This window comes from Prosopis cineraria, unplaced genomic scaffold (genome assembly GCF_029017545.1).
Source record: "Prosopis cineraria cultivar Desert tree isolate PC_DT_omini unplaced genomic scaffold, ASM2901754v1 PC7, whole genome shotgun sequence".
Classification (NCBI taxonomy): Eukaryota; Viridiplantae; Streptophyta; class Magnoliopsida; order Fabales; family Fabaceae; genus Prosopis; species Prosopis cineraria.
The window spans coordinates 29557749-29579342 of record NW_026555338.1 but is presented as its reverse complement, the minus strand read 5'-3'; the positions used below and the strand labels follow the sequence as shown (position 1 = coordinate 29579342).

Below are 21594 nucleotides of genomic sequence, written 5' to 3'. Positions count from 1 at the left end.
TCTTATTTTTTTATTTTTAAAAATTATTTTGTAATATAGCATTTAAACTAAAAATCTGTTTAATTATATTAATTTAAAAACAATTTTAGAATTAAAAAAGGATGATAGTGATAATTGCAAATAGTTAAATGTGATAGTTTATGAAATAAATTGGTCAAGCTAACTATATTTTTCAATAATCAAATGAATATATTTTGAAGATAAGAAAAATAAAATAAAAACAATATTAAAATGTTTCAACTTTTTTTAAAAAAAAAATGAGACAACAGTTTTGAAAACAATTAATCCAAAATACTTGTCAAACAAGTTTTTTAATTTTTTATTTTTAAAAATAAAAAATAGTTTTCAGAAACCGAACATACGCTTAACTTCAAAGTTGTTCCCACTCAATGGCCATAAATAGTGAGGATTCATGGAGTTGCTGATGAGAAATATAGCAAGAGAAAAGGCATCAAATATGAGAGCTAAAGGTAACAATTTCGTGCTCTGTGTGTTATTGGTGGCCACCGCCACCACTCTCACGGCGGCGGACTGTGGCACTCCAAAGCCACTCATCAATAGATACCTTTTCCCTCCTCGCTTTGTCTTCGGTGCTGCGTCTTCTGCGTATCAGGTCTCTCTACACACACACACACACACACACACATTCATTCATACTATAACCTGCACAACATAATATTCACCACTTTGAATATGCAAAATCTCTTTCTTTTCTCCTTAATTATTTCTCTCTCTCTCTCTCTCTCTATGTGTACAAGTTTCTGGGTAATTGATCGTAGTTTTTTTTTTTTTTTTAAAATGTGACCACGACACAGTTAGAAGGAGCTGCATGTATTGATGGAAAAGAACCAAGCATATAGGACACCTTCACTAAACAGCATCCAGGTCTCTCTCTCACTCTGTGTGTGTGTGTGTGTGATTATACATAAACGAGATACGTACATGCATGCATGGATGTTTAAATCTATGATTAAACATCAATATACCTATTTGCTGTATGTATCGCAAGTGTGACGGCCGTAAAGATAACATACCAAATTAATTATTTAATTTTTAAGTTACATAAGGTAAACAATTTTTAACATTAATGTGAAGTGGGATCTGCTCGCTTGTATGTGATTGAGGGCTAAAATAATTGGCTGTGTAAGATCAGATCTTAAACTATACTAATCCTGCAACTAAATATTATTTCTCTCTGTGTATAATTATTAATAAGCAGAAAGGATGGCGGATAAAAGCAACGGCGACGTGGCCAACGATTTCTATCGTCGCTGCAAGGTGTTCATCAACTTTCTTCCATCTATTTCATCAATGTTCCCCGACTCATATATACATAGAGGATTTAAATCCTCATCTGAAGTTGAAATTAAATTTGTGAATTTTTGTAAATTAAAGTTTTCTTTTTTCGTATTTTTTTCCTTATTTTATTGTTTTATAAAATATAAAATCTTTTCTTTCTTTCATAAAAGGAGAACTTCACAAAAATTGATAGATTTCAATTTTGGAGGATTTAAATTCATACACACACACACACACAATTAATGTGTTCGTGTGTGTGTAAATGCCTTTATTTTTCCCCCCATATTGCAGAGTGATATACAAATAATGAAGAAAATTGGGCTGGACTCGTGTAGATTCTCCATTTCTTGGTCTAGAATTTTCCCTGGCAACATTTTTCTATCTTTTTAACTAACCATGGTAATATAATTTTGAAAAAATAGATAAAGGGGATTTATATACGCTGAATTAATTCTTGATTCTTATTGAAAGACAGAGAAAATAGTTAGTACAGATTTTTTTCATTTGGTATTTTATTTGTGCAGAGGGTAGCGGAAAAGTGAATCACTGGGGTGTCAAATTCTACAACAATGTCATCAATGAGCTCCTTGCTAATGGTCAAGCTGTTCACTTAATTAGTTCATTTATTCTGTGATAATAACATATACAAATTAAACTTTTCTAAAATCAATAGCAATTTTTTTCATATTTGCACACTTATTATTGTGTGTGCGTGCGTGTAGGTTATACATTTTGTCACCCTCTTCCATTGGGATGTTCCTCAAGCTCTTAATGACGACTATGGATGATTTCTTAATTGTAAAATAGTGCGCGTGTTGCCCCATTGTCCATCAAATCTCTGTATGTGTGGATCTTTTCTGAATATGTTAGCTATGTTCATGACGACTAATTGTACTAATATTGTTAGTTTTCCAATTGATTAACGATTTTAGGGATGATTTCCGAGGCTATGTTGAATTGGGTTACTCTGAATGGACCCCACATGTTTTCTTTTGGTGGCTACGGTAGCGGCACCTTTGCACCGGGTAGGTGTCAGAAATTGCACTGCCGGCAACTCCGCCACTGAGCCCTACTCGGTCGCCGATCATCTTCTTCTTCCTCATGCAGCTGCTGTTAGACTCTACAGAACCAAATATGAGGTTCTCTTGCATATAATATTATCACATTCTTTTGTCTTACCATGTAGATTCAACTTTGTTATATGTAAAGTTTTTTCTTTGAACAAAATCTGTAATTCCTCGTTACCATTATTCCAGGTTACCCAAAAAGGACAAATAGGAATCACATTAGATTCACCTTGGGTGATTCCAAAGTGCGAAACTCAAGCTAAGTGTAAAGCCGCATTTCGAACTACAGATTTTTTTTAGTTTGGATGGAAAGTGAGAAAAACATGAAGAGTTGGGCTTTTTTTTTTCCACTGTACTCTTTCATTAATTCTACTTTTTCGAGGCTTTGAACTGTTCAAATCAAATTTTAACATGGTAAATTAGTTTACTATTTTATGTTTCAATGAAATGTTGAATTTAAACTAGCTGTAGTGAAAGCTGATCCTTTTTTGCAGGTTTGCTCATCCCGTCACCTGTGGAGATTATCCAGAGAGCATGAGATCTATAGTGAGAGATGGATTGCCAAAATTCACAAAAGCAGAATCAGAAATGTTGAAGGGGTCTTATGATTTTCTTGCTGTTAATTATTATACCTTTAATTATGCAGAAAATAATTCCTCTACCAGCGCTGTTAATAAAAATTACACTTCTGATATTCATCATGTCACTCTTTCATGTAAGTAATTGCATTAAAATAATGGCATACCTCAAGCATGACATCAGTCTTTTTTCTTTGAGAAAAAACTGCCCTTGTATCGATCTTTCAAAACTTAAATGTGTACCAAGAATACATAAACTCACTCAATTTTAATCTTCTAATCTCAGCCTCAAAAAATGGGTACTCCGTTATGTTCTGTTTCTTGATTTGTATATGTGTGGAAACTTGGATCCTCGAATCCAACTAGGATAAATTTTGTTGGGTGACTATGGGTTTGTTTGGTTTTATTCTCGTGTTTTATTTTAAAAAATAAATTATCTTGTAAATTAATTTTTTAAAAATGTTTTTCAAAACAAAACAAAATAAAAATACATTTGATTATATTAATTTGAAAATAATTTTTGAGTTAAAAACAACTAATAGTGGTTAATAATGATGACTTATAATAATAATTGACTGCAATTGAAAATAATTTATAATAATAAAATGTAGTGTGTTTTACAAATAAAAAAAAACGAAAACAGCTCTAAACTGCTTTTATTTTCTTTGTTTTTGAAAATAAAAATAAGAATAGTTTTAAAAACACTTATATTCAAAACACTTACTGAAATGATTTTTTTTTTTTGCAAACAAAAAGCAATTTTTAAAAACAGAAATTAAACAAGCCGTTATTCAAATTATATTGAAGTATTTAAGTTTTAAATATAATTTTTAATTTGTAATAAAAATTTATAATATTTACAAGAGCTTATTCAAATATTTATTTGAATTGATCTTTACAAGCCCTTTTTTCATAGTATTTTTTGGGGATCCACTTGAAATTAGACAAATTTTGGTGCTCAAATGTTATTCTCCTTATAAATTATTATCGAGCATTGAAATTTTATCTGACTAATTTTAAAATTTAGTAAACTATTTGGAGAAAATGTGCAATGAAAAAAAAAAGAAAATTTTTAAAATTGAACTCATTGAATTGAATTATCCATCTTAACTATTAAAATTTTTAAGTTGTGAAAAAGTGGTGCTCCTACCTAAAAATAACATAATGCAATAATGATCACTAAAAATACAAGTTATAGGCTAGCCCATAGGCTAGTCATTTTATGAGTTGGATTAGGCCAACTTGTTAAAAAAAAAAAGGCTAAAAAAGTTTGACTAAAATTGCGTGCAGGTATTAATGAGCGCTTAGTTGAGTAAGAAAAAATTATAGTCAATATATTTTAGGGCGAGTGTTTAATATTAAGGAGTGATAGACACAATAATTAAAGAGATTTTAAAAAAGTCATCCTATCAATGTTCTACTATCACTATAAGATCTCCTCGTTAGGATCCGGATTAACATGGGATGAGCAATAAATTCAAGTATCAGATGATTTATATCGGGGACAAAAAAGAAGAAATTGCATGCAGGTAGGTTAGGCGGCCAGCTATCATTTATAGATTGGGTGGGGCCAACTTACAAAAAAGAATGTAATAGAACTTAAACCTAATCCACGTTTAGGTAGGCCAGCGGGCTAGTGGTCCAGCCCACAATGCAGAATGACCGCTTATTCAACTCCTTCTCCGACTTGGAACGGTCTCTTTCCTCTCATATCTCCATGTGTTTGCTGACATGTTATTCCACTTTGCATATTAGGAGTGGCGCGAATTTCCAACTGTTTTAGTGTTACGGGCACCAATCAATGCTAAAACGGTGTAAAATAGATAATTGGTCGATTTTAAAATATATAAAATTATTATGATTGAATATTAGCAAGACTAATATGATTTACTTCCTTCAATTTTATTTATAAAATAGAAAAAAAATTTCCTATTCATGTGTCATGTTATTAAATTTTTATTATATTTTTTATCTTTTATTAAATATTGTAGAAATAAAGTATATTATTAAAATATGTATATTTAATAATAATAAATGAGAACTTATTAAATTTTGAACTGAATTTATGATTTTTAAGTTTCTTTTTTTTTATAAAATATGCTGGAAATGAAAAATTATAGTTGCATTGCTGAGCTATTACTTTAATCTTTGTTTGGAATGGGGGAGGGGAGAAATTCAATGAAAGGGAGGGATTTTATTATTTCATGTAATCTTGTTTGGTTTAAAAAAAAAAAAAGGAGATAACTTGTTGACTGTGAATAGAGGATAAAGATGCTCTCTTCAGGTCATAATTAGATCATTTTCTAAAGGTTTATTTAATTTAAAATATAAGATATTAGGTAAGTGTGTGTGTGCATTTTTTTAATTATACTTTTACTTTATTGAATAATGGGCAGAGGGGCAAATTATTTTTTAAATTTTAAGTTTAATAGCACCATAAATTTTTAATTTTTTTATTATTTAAATTGTTCATTCAACTTTTAAAACAATACAATTTACTTCTATTATTAATAAAAATTAATTATAACAATCAGTCAATCAAAAAGTATAGAGAAGAACCTCAAAAATTTAAAAAAATCAAAAAATTTGGTCCTTTTTGTAATTTTTGTGAACCTTATTTGTAATTTTTAAATCCATTATTATTATTTTTTTGTAATTTTAAAAGTCATTTTTTAGTTGGTGAAAGTTAATTTTGCTATCGACAAAAGCTAAGTTGCATTATTTTCAAAAGTTAAGAGAATAATTTGTATAATAAATGAGTTCAGAATCTACTCCTTTTGTCTCTATATATAAGGTGATTTTAACCAAATTATGCATATTAATATAAGTTTGTTATTTAGTTGAAATCATATTAAATCAAAATAATTTTTTTAATTTTGTCCTTAGTAATGTCAATTAGTATCATGATTGTGATGGGTAAAGTATATAATTAATATCTCTTGCCTTTTTTTTTTAAACAAGAGCAAAATTGTGTAATTATTTAAAAATATCATGACACTTTTTATATTTAAGAATAAAATAAAATTTTAAAAAATAACCTATATATAGGGACGGAGGGATTATGATGCTATTAAATCTAAAATTTAGAAGGTAATTTGTCCCTCTACTCTTAAGTAATTAATGATTGTATTTTAAATAAGTCAAGTATTATATTTCATACATTCAATGGTATAATTAAAAAAATTAAAAAATAAAGAGTTTAATTAATCTTTTTTGTTAACTTAAATGAATTAAGAATGATGATAAGTGCAGATGGATGGAATAAATAAGCAAACAATTTTAGAAACGGAGGAGGAAGAGGAGCGAACATGTGGAGAAATAAAGAAGCAAAGGACATGAATGAGCTGGCTTTTTTTGTCCTCTTGTTTGAATCAGAGATCCACAGTACCCTCTCCATCTCCAATCCATTCATTGATGATCCTGCCGTATTTTTTGTTTTTTTTCCTCTTTCCAATGGATTACATTATTTTCATTTACTTCTTCTCTCTGGGGTTTTTTTTTTTATGGAACGCGCAGAATTTTAAATATTTTTTTTGCAATGTTTTTTCAACCTTTAAAAATAATGTAACTTAAGTTTTATTATTAATAAAAAATTAAATTAAATTAAATTATTAATTAATTAAAAAATTATAAAAAATGGCTTCAAAAATTAAATTTCTTGGTCCTTTTCTTTATTTTTTTGTCATTATCAGTAATTTTGGATTTTTTACTATAATTTTTTATATTCGTTTTGTAATTTTTAATCAATTAACTGTCAAGGTTAAAATTTATTATCAGTAGAAGTAATATTGAATTCTTTTAAAATATTGAAAAAGAACATTATTCTAAAAACAAGTTTAAGATTTTAAATGCCTTTGAACATATAATTTTGGAGCAAATTTGTTATTTAACTTCTTTAAAAAAATTAATAACCTTTTTTATAAGCTATTTTGCATAAAAATATTGGTCAAGATTTTAAACTTCGTCATGCAAGGAGAAAACATATTAAAAGCGTAAACAGTCCTCATAAGTTCCGATAAAATAGTGAGAAGGAAATATACTCATATAAGTGCCTGTTTGGATAAGGCTGGAAATCAATTTTTTTGCTGATAATCGATTTTGAAAAGAAAATTAGCCAAACACCAGATTTGTGATTAATCGATTAAAATGCTGATAATCATGTTTTGGCATAATCTGAAAACTTCAGCTTCTTCAAATGATTTTTACCCTTATGAATTAATTATTTCTGACCCACTCTCTCACCTACCCATATCAACCTCACGAATGTGTTATTATAAACATATTATGTAATTTAAATAATATAATGAAATATTTAATTTCATTAAAATTAATTTTAAAAAATATTATTTAAATAAATTGGTTATAATACAATTAATTATAATTAAAATTTATTATTTAATTAATTATTTTTATATTTAATTATATTTAACTGAAATTTAAACAGACGTTAAATAGTATGATAGGGTAGGTGGGCCCAACAATACAGTAATGTCTGAGCGGACAGCTGTGCATCCACTATTGGGCAGACATACAATTTCATTATTTCACTCATGACAAACGTGAAACTGTAAGTTAGTAAGGGGCCAACAAGGAAAAACAAAGGAACAAACAAAAGGCAGATGAAAATAACTTCACATTTCACTATGCTAAGTCCGTCCCCAGGCCAAGCCTGAAACTGAAAGCTTTTTATTATGATATTAAAACTCGAACCGGACCGACGAGTCAACTCAAAAATCGGTGACCCAATTTTTATTCGGTTTGAGTTTACTTCTAAATCGGTGAGAAAATGAATCGGTATAACCGATCAACCCAGGTTTAACCCAATATAACCCGATCAACCCGGTGGGTTGACTGGGTCAACCGGGTTATTTTTTTTGGAGATTTTTTTTTATTTTTAATTTTTTAGAGTATTGAGTTCAGAAATAAGATAACAAAAAAAAGTAAAACTAAAGTCAAAAAAATGAGAAGTTAGAGGTAGAGCACGCTAAGTCCAATCCAGATTTTCAAACAGCATTTAGTTCACCTTTCATCTGTGTCTCTCCTCTCTCGCCCTAACCTAATCAGCGTCTCTTCTCTAACTTAGTCTCCGTCTCTTCTCCAGGCTCCAACTCTATCTCCGTCTCTTCTCCAGCTCTATCTCTGTCTCTGCTATCTCCATCTCTTTTCCAACTTAGTCTTTGACTCTCCGTCTCTTTTCTAACTCAATCTCCGTCTCTTTTTCAGCTCTATCTCCATCTCTTCTCTAAACTTTTGAGATTGAAGAGTTGTAATTGTAATGATAGATATTTAAAGTGTTGTATTTTATTACTATTAGACTCTTGAGTGGTTGGATTTAGTTGAATGTTTTTATAATTAATGTCTTTTTATTTAAATTGTATTATTTTAATCATGACTTGTTTGCCTCCGGTTCAACCCTAATTGAATCACTAACCCGTGACCCAGTGCCATAATCGGTTCAATAATCGATCCATTTTCCGTACTTTGCTTTTTACTGTGTAAGGCAATAATAATGAGCTGTCCAGTGCTATTTTTTTGCTGCTGGGTCCCCCAAGGAAATTAATGCGCACGTTGCCCACATCATCACCGTTTTTATCATCTAACGGTTGTAAAATTTCCAAATCAAGCATCATAGTTTTATCCCGGAAACTTTTCAAATTTAAATCTCCAACATACCTTTGGTAGCGTATTGATACACTCACTTTCTGTCTCAAATAATAAAATTATTTTTAAAATCATTTTATTTTAAAATATAAGATAATTTAAAAAAAATTCATCCATAATATTTTTTATTTTTTTAATATTACTCTTCAAATGAAAAGATAATTAAAATTATATTATCGCATAATAATTAATTGTATAAAGGTATTTTTAAAAAATTTATAGTTTTATTTTCTAAAAGTAAGTTTGTAATGTGTTTTATTGTTATGTATAATCTTGTGTCAAATTATATAGAGGGAGTATAATAGTTAGGACTCATAATCAATGTTTATCACCATCATGCTCATCAATGTGACGAGATGTAAACCATTCAGATTTAAAATATTATTTTATATTTATTAAAATGAAATTTATAAAAATTATAATTTTATCATAAACTTGATCTAGAATTAATTTAAAATATTTAATTTAATATTAAAATTTTTATAATTCTTATATATTGACTATACAAATATACTGTGTACTGTCACAATTTTATATTAAATATTTATCATTTTTATAAATTATTATTTTGATAAATATAATGTTAAAAATTAAAATACATAAAAATGGCATTTTTTAAAAAAAATTATAAGTTAGAAACTTTAAATCTAAACTGTGCAGCAGACTGCAGAAGTGTTGGATTTTTACTAGTCCCCTTTAAAATTTCTTAATCAGAATTAGCTTCAACTAATTGAGTGAGAATTGCAAGGTGCTCTGGTTCTTGGATTGTTAACTTAATATAAATTTGAAGTCATTTTAATTTTAAATTGCAATTATAGAATAGCATGGACATGTGAGAACAAAGTTTCAGGATCAACCGTACAGAGTTGGCCAATGTAATTATGGTTCACGATTTAAAATTATGATGCTTTTGCAGTCATTATTGTTGCTTATCTCTTGTTTTATGGCCATTAATTATTATTATTAATGTCACTTTGATCGTTGACAAACGGAGCTGAGTGCATTTTTATAAATTCATGAAATTTATTTATAAATAAGTTTTTATATGCCACATGTTCGTAATATTTCTTAATATTTCTTTATAAATTCACTTTGTTTTTATATGCCACATGTTCGTAATATTTCTTAAAAACGGCGCAAATTATTGAAAGATGATGAATTGCATCCCTTATTTAATTTCTTAAACTCCATATAACGTACGAATCACATGCAGTTCTTAGCTATAAATATTCAGGAATGTTGAACTAGTTTCAGCAAAAGCATCAGGCATGGCTATGAGAGTTAAAGGCAACAGTTTTCTGCTGTGTGTGTTAATGGTGGCCGCTGCCACCACCCTCGCGGCGGCGGCCGCCGCCACTGCAAAGCCCGCCCATTATACGGTTCCATTCAATAGAACCCTTTTCCCCCGTGGCTTCGTCTTCGGTGCTGGTTCTTCCGCGTATCAGGTCTCTCTCTCCCTCTCCCTCCCTCCCTCCCTCCCTCTCTCTCTCTACACACACACACACACACACACACATTCATTCATATATATTAAGCAGTACAACATGATATTCACCACTTTGAAGATGCAAAATCTATTTCTTTTCTTCCAAGATCTGCACATCTCTCTCTCTCTACGTGTACAAGTTTCTGGGGTAGTTGATCATAGTTTTTGTATGTTAAAAAATATGGTTGTTCTACGACACAGTCAGAAGGAGCGGCAAATATTGATGGAAAAGGACCAAGCATTTGGGACACCTTCACTAAGCAGCATCCAGGTCTCTCTACCCCCCTGTGTGTGTGTATCTGTCTGTCTGTCTGTCTGTGTGTGTGTGTTATCTCAATTGCGAAAACGAAATACATTTTTTAATATTAATGTGAAGTGACGAATCTCATTTGTATGTCATTAACGGCTAAATTAATTGGCATGTGCAAGATCAGATCTTAAACTATAGTCCGAACAAAGATTGATTTATTTTGATGTGCAATTAATTAATGAGCAGAAAAGATATCGGATCAGAGCACTGGTGACGTGGCCGACGATTTTTACCATCGCTATAAGGTGTTCACCGACTTTCGTGCTTCTCATCTATTCATATCTATTTTATCACTATTTTAACTCTCTCACACGCCCACACAATGTGTGTCCCGTATTGCAGAGTGACGTACAACTGATGAAAAAAATTGGGCTGGACTCCTTTAGATTCTCCCTCTCTTGGTCCAGAATTTTCCCTGGTAATAATTTTTCTTTCTTTTTAATTAAACCATGCTAAGATAATTTAAAAAAAAATGAATAAAGCGGCTTTATTTATACTGTATTAATTCTTGATTTTTTTTTATAGGACACCAGAGAAAGTTTTTATTTAGAACACTTTTTTTCCCCAACGTTGCCCTTTTGTTAATGTTTGTTGCTCTGTATTTTTTTTTTTTCCCTTTGGTTATTAATTGTTTTTAATTGTGCAGAGGGTAGAGGAAAAGTGAATGCCTTGGGTGTCAAATTCTACAACAATGTCATCAATGAGCTACTTGCTAATGGTCAGGCTGTTCACTTAATTAGTTCATTTCTGTGATAATAACAAACTTTTCCAAAATTAATAGCAATCTTTTCCACATTTAATCACTCATTTTTGTGGATATATATATATATATATATATATAGGTATAATACCTTTTGTCACTCTTTTCCATTGGGATGTTCCTCAAGCTCTCACCGACGAGTACGGTGGATTTCTCAGTCCTAAAGTAGTGTAAGTGTTACCCACACTACGGTCCATCAAATCTCTCTCTGTCACTGGGAACTTTTTTGAATATGTTAAATGTGTTGGTGATGGAACGGGTAAATAGGTAAGCCTTGGCTTTTATAAGCTTGACCTGCTGTTGACCTTAAAACTTATCAATTCCACTTAAAGCGTTGGCGTTTATTGATAGGGCCTAGAATCAGCTCAAAGCCTTTTTGGTTTATTTTTATTTTTTTATTTTTTTATTTTAAAAAATTAACTTTTATATTATATTACATATTCATTCCCTAAAATTAAAATATGTAATGTAATAAACTCTAATTTTAATGTGCGAACTCATATTCTAAAGCCTAAATTTAATATAAAAATTTCAAATACAAAAAGGATAGTCCCAAGCTTGTTCTTTCAAGACTTAAAAACCCTTTGTATAAAAATATTTTAATTTTCAGAGCCCATGGCTTAAATAAATTACCCAATAAATCAACCTATTCTTCAGCTCTAGTTAGTGATGAGTGATTGTATTGTTGTTCTTAGTTTTCTAACTGATTAATAATTTCAGGGATGATTTCCGAGATTACGCTGACTTTTGCTTCAAAGCATTTGGAGATAGGGTTAAGAATTGGGCTACCCTTAATGAACCCCACATCTTCGCTGTCAATGGCTACAATGGTGGCACCTTTGCACCTGGTCGGTGTTCTAACTATGTCGGAAATTGCACAGTCGGCAACTCCGGCACTGAGCCCTACCTGGTCACCCACCATCTCCTTCTTTCTCATGCTACAGCTGCCAGACTCTACAAAACCAAATATCAGGTTCTCTTACATATTATCACATTCTTTGGCCTTACCTTGTCGATTCAACTTGTTGCATGTTTTTTTTTTTTAACAAAGTCTGTAATTATTCCTCATTACAATTATAGGTTACCCAAAAAGGACAAATAGGAATCACATTAGTGACACATTGGATCATTCCAAAGTCCCAAACTTCAGCTGATCGTGAGGCTGCAAATAGAGCTCTAGATTTTTACCTTGGATGGTAAGTGAGAAAAACATGAGTTCAGCCTTCTTCTTCTTTTTTCCTCCCTTTTTTGTATTTTGGTTTCTCTCAACTTCTTCTTTGTTGAGGTTTTGTACTGTTCAAGTCAAGTTTTAATGGTAAAAATTAGTTTAACCTATGCTTTAATCAAAAATTAGAGTAAAAGGAGAATGATAACTAAGGACCTATTAAGAAAGTTAATACTCAATCAGGATTTTTTAAAGATTTTCAGTGCTAAAATATAGGAAAATGAGTGTTAAAATTGAAAACCTAATTTATGATGAGATCCTGATTTCCGATTAATTTTCTTATGAAGTTCTTAATTATCATTTTCCCTTTAATAAATTATTAAATGTAAACTAGCTGAAGTGAAAGCTAATCCTTTTGTGCAGGTATGCTCACTCTATTACGTATGGAGATTATCCCGAGGTCATGAGGGCTATTGTGGGAGATAGGCTCCCGAAGTTCTCAGAAGCAGAATCAAAACTGTTAAAAGGGTCTTATGATTTTCTTGGTCTCAATTATTATACCGCTAATTATGTAGAAAATTCTCTCTCTACCAGCAGTGTTAACAAAAGTTACACTTCTGACATTCATGCCACTTTCTCAAGTAAGTAACTAAATTAAAATATTATCAAAACTTAATTAATGTATTGTGTTTACACATAAACTCACTTCATTTTTGTTCTAATCTCAGCCTCAAGAAATGGTCTCCACATCGGTACTCCGGTATGTTTTGTTTCTTGATTTGTGCATGTAAACTTGGATTCCTCTCTCCAGCTAGGAAATTTGTGGGATTAAATGTCTTTTTTTTCTTTGTTTTTTTTGTCCATTTATGGAGATTTGTTGCTTTTGTAGACCGCTTTGAGCTGGCTCTACATTTATCCAAAGGGACTCCGTGAGCTTTTGGTATATGTAAAGAACAAATACCAGAACCCAACAATTTACATCACTGAAAATGGTACCTATCTGCATATCATACGCTTTCATGAGAAGACTTGGCTTCACAAGCAACATATCGAAGCTTTCTGCATTGATATTGTAACCTGTTAGAATATATTTACTCAAAAAACAAATGATTTTTGCCCAATTATAATTATATATATATTGGGGTTGGGGAGGTACATATTAATGTGTTTGAGGAAAACCGCAGGAGTTGGTGAAGCAAATAATGCATCAAAACCAGTTCATGAAGCCATTAAGGACAGTATCAGGATCAGATACCATGATAGCCATCTCAGAAGTCTTCTTCAAGCAATCAAGTGCGTGAGATATATTACATTACAATTTACTTTATGTCATTGTTATAAGATCCTATGAACAATTTTAATTTCATGATATATATTAAGGAAATTACCTTTTAATTGATATAATTCATTGGAGGGGAAGGATTGATGGAAAAGATATTTCTTAAAGTAAGAGTAAAAGAGACAGCAGTGTGTTTAGAAATGAGTTACAAATGTTTCATTATTTTATTTTTAAAAGAGTCTAACTATATTGAGGTCTTGTAAATCGGATTGAAAAGAGTAATAGGTTTAAAATAATATTGAGTAAGTCTGTTGATTTCATGTGTGGTTGATTATACATGCAGGGATGGGGTGAATGTGAAGGGGTATTACGCGTGGTCATTTATGGACGACTTTGAATGGGATTCAGGCTACACTCCTCGATTCGGACTAACGTATGTGGACTACAAGAACAACCTTAAAAGATATCTTAAGTATTCTGCTTTTTGGTTTAAGATGTTCCTCCTCCGTTAGTTACTCTGCCAAGTTACTATGAACTCTCATTTCGGAATGACAAGAAAATAATAAGAGAAAATTATGGTAGAAAATTAGAAGGAAAAGACATTTTTCCTTCTTGATCACATAATATTTTTCTTTTAGGTATACCTCACTGGCAGGGGATTAAGAAAAAAAACAGTGATGAGAAATGTCTTTATTCTATAGTTTTTTTTCTATAATTTTCTCTTCTTTTTATTTTCTTTCCATTCCAAATAAAGCCGAATTATGTTTGAGGCTTTTGTTTGAGCTCCACCAGCACATTGTTGTTTATTTTCGCATGTTCTAAAATAAAACCTTATCAGGTGCTTTTCTCAATTTTAAATAAATGAAGCCTCAGTTTCGTTATATATACATATACACATATATGGAAGAAGAAGAGTATGTGTTGGATCTGACTGGGGCCCATTAGAATAACACTGGGCTCGGGGCAACCCGACAAAAACCCATAAATGCCGGTATTGTGCACAGATATGAAGTTGCAATATCAACACGCATTATACTTTGTTATAGAAGTTTGATTGGTAAATTGATTTTTGTATTCTTTAGATGTTGATTCTTTCTTAATCTTTTGGCTCGTTTGGATATAAAAATGATAACAATAAGATGAATCAAAGAAATAAAGGCAAAAATAATATAACTAAAACGTCGAGTGGAGGGGAGGGAAATATAAGATTGATAAATTTCGAGTACCTGTATGACATTTCTTTTGGAGCATGCATAACATAGGCTATGTTTGGTATGAGGTATTGACAGGTTGGGATTGGGACTGGTATTGAAGAAACCCACAGATACAATGTTTGGTATGATGTATTCTTTAATCCTTGGGTCTGATGAAACCCATGTAGATGGGATTAATGAAACCCATGGGGGAGGTGGTATTGAAAATTTAAACCTGGGATTAAATTTTTTTAGACAAAAATGCCCTCCATTTTTTTTACACATCTGGCCTTCCACCTTCGTCTTCTCCGATCTCGCAACCACTGGCCAACATGAAAATCTTCTCCTTCTCCGATCTCGCAACTGTCGCTGCGTTCTCCTTCTCCAATCTCACAACTGCCAACCTCTGGATCTCACAGCCACGACTTTTGGATCTCGCCACAATCGCTTCCTTCTCCGTTGCCGATCTCACAGCCATAGCCTCTGGATCTCGCAACCGTCGCTACGTTCTCCTTCTCCGATCTCATAGCCACGAACTCTAGATCTCGCAACCATCGCTGCCTTCTCCGTCGCTGATCTCGCAGCCACCATCATTTAGATCAAAATCACTTTCGTCTCCTTCTCTCACAGGTCCAAACTCGATCTCCCTCTCTCAAAAGATGCACAGTCGCGAAATGAAGATGAGCCTGTGCTGCCATGGTTTTCGGGAAGGTGTTCCAATTTTTTTTTAAATTTTAAGGATAGTATAGTCTTTTCATACTTTATATTTAATTGTAAAATAAAATAAAAATAATTATTCTCTATAAGTATTACCTCATACCAAACATGATTTTAAAGTTTCATTCCCACTATCAATTCCACTACCAATCTCAATACCAATCCTAATACCAATCCTTCTAAATTCAGGCTTGCGTACCAAACAGGGCCATAAAGTATTGGCAACAATTTTCTGGTTATCAAACAATATTAAGAGAAACCTCAATCTTAAAAACATTACATCTTTTTGATTATACTATTATTAAATATCTTATATTAGTTCTTTAAGAATAATAATTGAAATTTCAAAATATCATTTTTCAAAAAAATGCTTATATTTTGGACAAAAAATTTACATCTATTTAATTACATATTCTTTCTTTAAAATATAGATTCTAGTGTATAAAATTTAAAAATTTATAATATAAATTTTAATTTTTGTATTAAATGTGGTGCTCCCACTTACTAATGACTAGCACAGTTATCATCAGTTCTGAAAAACATGGCAATGATTATTATCTATTTATTAAGTTTAATAGAGCTGTTTATTTTAGGGGTGTTTAGTTGGGACTTGGGAGGAGGGGAGGGATTTTAACCCCTCCCTTTGTTTAGTTGGGATCCAAACTGAGGAATTGGGAAAGGAGAGATAAAATTTATTACACCTTGATCAATTTGCCTTCCATGATAAATTTAAAAAATGTAGATATACTTCTACTGTATCTCAACACTAATAAAATAAAAATAAAAATATTTATATATAATTATTTTTCTTGCCCTCTTCTCTTAAACCAAATAAGATAATATCAAATCTATCTTCTTTTCTTCATTAAAATCCCTCTACTTTGCTTCCCTCTTCTTAGTTAAAATTCCCCCTTCTCTCCCCCTCAAACCACATACACCCTTTCAGCTTCTTTATGCATGCATGTGTGTGGGCGTGGGTGGGTCTCTTTTCAAGTGACGGTGACATTAAAAAAAAAAAAAAACACACACACACACACACAAAAGAGGAGAAGAGGTCAAAAAAAAAAAAAAAAAACGTTGGAAGGCAGAGACTGAGCATATAAACAAACAAGCCATAATAATGAATGAATATGATTGATTGAGCTTCAACAGGAACATGCCCAATGATTTGAATAATCTGGTCAATATATATACATTTAAATATAAAACAATATTTTTTTATCTTTATACTTTTTACATGTTTTGGTATTAATATTTATACTTTTATTCCTGCATTTCAAATTCCTTAAATTTTATACATTTACATTGTCAGTCTTTATTATTATTGGCGAAGTTAAATCCACCAATGTATACATTATATAAACAAAATAACCACTAATTTTGTTGCCTGTTTGGTCTATCTGTTTCTCCCTCCTTGAAGCTTCATTTATTACGAGTTTAAGGATTCTTACCTAATGTCATATTATTGTTATTATTTTTGGTCTTCTATCCATTTTTTATACAACTTATCATAATTTTAACCAATAAATACAATAAATAACAAAGTTTATATACATATTAGCTATTATTAAATCGTTATAATCATATTTAGAAATAGAGGGACAAACGTTACAAATAAATAAAGCTTAAGAGACTTGAAATGACAGAATAAAACTATAAGGATTGATATTAAAACACAATAAAAGTACAGGAATCAGAAAATTATGTTTTCACAAAAACAAAACAGACCAACTGCACCTTAATTTAATTATTCCTCCTGCTTCAGTTTGTGTGCAAAAAATTTAACTTTCTAAGTTTCATGCATTGCATACACACATACACATTGAGCAGAATTCTAGTTCTTCAACTAAGTCAACATATTTATCGTATATTATAAGAATTTTGAGTAAGACTCATGTTGTATATGAGTTATTATAATTGAAAACATAATTTTTCATAATTTTCATTATTTGTGTTAATTTTTATTATTAAATGATTATTGAAAAAAAAACTAAACAAAATCTCCGCACCGAAAAAATGACTTTACTAGTTTTATGCGTTTAAAAAAAATGCATGAAATTGAATTTCAAAGAAAAATTCGTCCAGCTTCATGTTATGTTGATCTAATAGGTTTGGTAATTTTGAGAAAATACAATCATCAGTTGATATAGTTTTATCAAGTTTTGCTTTAATTTCTATAACTTTTTTCAGTATTTTCAATCTCTATAATTTTAGTTTTTTTTACTATTTTTAGTCAAAACACTAAAAAAAATTACATAGATTAAAAACAAAATTCAATAAAACTATAGGAATCTATTATTATTATTCATAAGTGTCCTCATATTAAAGACAGTAAATTTTAAAATACAGTCAGCTATTAAATGTGAATTTTTCTCTTTGTGAAATTCAAATCTTCATTTGTCATGTTTGTGAAAGCTAGTCTCTTTTTACCAAATTCAAATCACTTTAGTAATAGGTTGTATAGTTGAATCAATTGTGAGCACCTGGTGCATTGTCCAGGTGACTAAGTTATCGCCCTACACTGGTGGAGTCAATCCCCTACAAGGTTGATGTTTAAAAAATAGTTATAAATATTAATTGCAAGTAACCATTTAAATTGTAAATATCACCCTCAATTTACAATTGAGATTCCTATTTAAAATTATTTCAATTAATATTTTTAATTTACTTTTTAAAACATTTTATTGAGAACTTAATTGTTATAAATTCTAGATTTTGAGATTTTGCTGCCATTCTCCCACCAAAAAAAAAAAAAAATCAGCTGTGATTTCCGCTCAGCGGTGACATTAATATATTGCTGCTGGCCCCAAAAAAAAAGTGAGTAACATTATATGGGAACATCATATAATGACTTTTTAAGATGAAGGCTACTATTTATATTTTTTATTTTATCAACATTAGAACCTGTCAGAATTTAGTAAAAGGATAGTAATGTTGTCCCTTTATTAAATGGCTGTTAACTGTTAATTGAATGAAAATTTACAAGAACTAAACACCTTTTCAGCTATGTATATACACACATATTTTTTTAATGGTCATGATTTGTCTATAAAAAAATTATTATAATATATTCAACATCGTAGGAGTCTATTAAATTTTAGGAACAAGTGATGGAGTCGCAATTGATGAATTCTTAACAGTACTCCTTCCCTTCTATCCATACTATAAAACACTTCCCTCCAACTCACTAGAATTAAAAAGAAATCATTAAATTATTAATTTTGTCTGAAAAAAATAAACTTTTAATTTTATTTATATTAAAATAAAAATTTTAAATATAAATTATATATATTCTCATAGTTAATGAGCTTAAATAAGGATATTATTATAAAAATATAATTAATACTCTATTCATTTAAAAATATAAAGTATTTTTTAAAAAGTTGGATGTTAAAAAATATAAGACATTTTTAATTTTTTTAGGTGTAATCATTACCTTTTCTCTAAAAATGCCTCTATTGACAAATCATTTTATATATATTATAGGATGTTTAATAGGATAAATTTAAAAAAATAAGGTTAGTTTGAAAGTAGGTAATTATTTTATTAGGGATGAGATTATGTTAAAAATGCCTTATATTTTTTAATAGATGGAGTATATCACCAAATGCCTTATATTCCATTCGTATTAATTTACAAGATACTTTTCTAGGAAATTTAATGTTCTAAAAGACAAGAGACTTTAATTAAAATAAAATTTTATTAATGATATTTTTTAAATATTATCATTCCTATCATATTCTGTCTTTTTCTATAATATCATTTCACGTATAAAATATCAAATTAGAATTTTTTTAAAATTTCATATTTTTATTTTAAAAAAGCATTGTTTTAAAATATATTTAATAAATTTTATTGATATATACATGTGTGTGTGTGTGTAATTTTGTATGAAGTTATGTTATAAATTAAAATAAATAAAGTATCAAAGACTATTAATCTCAATTAAAATATACTCCTTCAAGATTAAAATATATGGCATTAATAACTAATTCACTATTTTTAAAAATAATTAGTTAAAACATTAATTTCTTAGAAAATTATATCTTTTTAATTTTATTCCTATTAAATATCATATATAATTACTTTGCTAATGGTAATTAAAATTTTAATGAATTATTTTTTTAAAAGGAATAACAAATAAAGTAAGATCATAATTAAAAAATAATTACAAAAATGATTTAATATTTTATTTTTTGACTAAATAAATTTTGTTAAAACAAAAATGTCGAAGGAGTACCTTGTTATGATGTTATGATAAAAATCATTGTATGAAAACTTGGATTGAACTAGCCAATTCAGCCCGTGAATCAATGACTCGATCTCTTTTTTAATTTGAGTTTTCATCTAAACCAATCAATCATTAACTCAGTGTGACTCGACTAACCCGAAGTCAACTCAGGATAACTCGACTAACCCAGTAGCCGAGTTGCTAGGTCAAGCGAGTCATTTTTTTTTATTTTTTTTGAAATTGTAAAAACTAAATAAAAATAAAAAAATTCAGCTTGAAAATTACAAAAGTGAGGCAATGGATGGTAAGACAATTAAATTATATTTTATTATCTATAGTTTAAACGTCGAATCAAATAGAGGACCTTAATTTTGTAAGTTCAAACTTAAAAAATTTAGTATTATTTTAAATTAACTGTGCCTTAATTATTTTAATCTTCATTATTTACTATTTTTTATTTTTTTATTATTACTTAACATTTATGAATTATGACTATCATTGTTGATGATTTTAGTGTTAGTAATGATTAGTTTTAAATTTTTTATTAATTGAAGGGTTGTAAATTATAATAATAAATATTTAAAAATTTATATTTTATTATTGTTAGACTTTTGATAGTTGTAATTCTATAATTATTATTATGTTTGTATCTTGTATTAGAGATTATTCTTAGATTTAGTTAAATATTTTTATAATTAATATCTTTTTATTTAAATTATATTATTTTAATCATGATTGATTTGTTCTTTAAGTTGAGCCTTAGTTCAATTTAAATTGGACCATTAACTCATAATCTATTAATTTAATCAGTTTAATGATTAGTTTGATTTTTAACATTTTGATAAAAACCAAGAGAGCACCACGATTTATTCTTTCTTCCCCACCAAAAGAAATCGTAGTGCTTGATGGATCCCATTTTGAGAACTTTCAAGCCTGGAGGGACGTGCTCCTTTAATTGTGAAAAGAAAGGACGTGGTGTTTCATGGGTCCTATGTACGGTGAGTGGCCATCCCTAAGGACGTGGTCCCAATCATTTGTCCTTTGTTTTTATTGCCGGAAAGGACGTGGCCCTTATTCTTTCTCTCTTTTTTTTTTTGACCAAAACGCGGCCCTTATTCCTTAAGGATCCTATTTTGACGAGCATTACGTGTCTTGCATTGATCATATAATTCTCATGTACAATTACGGCATTTTTTTATATCGATACTCCTTCGTATATTAATCACATTTTAAAAGTAAAATTGTGTTTCTTTTATAAATTATTAGTTAATGAGATTATTTTATTTTAAATTAAAATTTTTAAACTACTTTTAAAAAGTAAGAAAAAGTCAGTTAAAAAAAGTTAGAAAAAAAAACAGAAAAATAATATTATATTATATTATTTATTTTTTATTTTCTATTTGAGGGTAATATTTAAAATTTTATTTACTTTTATTTCTTATACTTTTTTATATTAATATTAATAAAATTAATAGAAATAATTTATAAATAAAAACGGAGGAAGCATTGTAGTTTGAAAATTGAGTAAGTAGATAGATTATTGATTGGAGATAAAATAAATGTTTGAATAACTCTTTTTTAAAAGCCAGTTTGAAGAAAGAAGAGTTGTTTGAATGATATACAATAAAAAAATACATTTACATTTAAATATATACTTCTTTCGTAAAAAAAGATATTTTTTTAATGGATTGAATGTTTAAAAATATAAGACATTTTTAGTATTTTAATACATAATTATTATCTTTTTTTTTAAAATGCCCCTATGAGTAAATTATTTATATTTATTTTAGGATGAAACACCTTATTTAATATGAGTAAATATAAAAAAATATGATTAATTTAAAAATA

The 21594-nt window shown here is 29.4% G+C and overlaps 1 protein-coding gene and 1 pseudogene across 1 annotated transcript; both read left to right on the top strand.

Annotated features, from left to right (window-relative positions):
* Window positions 1-457: 457 nt before the first annotated feature.
* On the top strand, window positions 458-2666 carry LOC129316711 (vicianin hydrolase-like; annotated as a pseudogene).
* Window positions 2667-9876: 7210 nt separating this feature from the next.
* LOC129315842 (vicianin hydrolase-like) lies at window positions 9877-14189 on the top strand. The gene is made up of 13 exons (XM_054959950.1): window positions 9877-10050; window positions 10293-10362; window positions 10588-10646; window positions 10744-10819; window positions 11048-11119; window positions 11244-11331; window positions 11882-12134; window positions 12242-12357; window positions 12750-12967; window positions 13055-13086; window positions 13216-13318; window positions 13511-13619; window positions 13949-14189. The coding sequence occupies exons 1-13, from the start codon at window positions 9880-9882 to the stop codon at window positions 14115-14117; spliced, it is 1536 nt and encodes a 511-aa protein (XP_054815925.1). The 5' UTR covers window positions 9877-9879; the 3' UTR covers window positions 14118-14189.
* Window positions 14190-21594: the final 7405 nt, after the last annotated feature.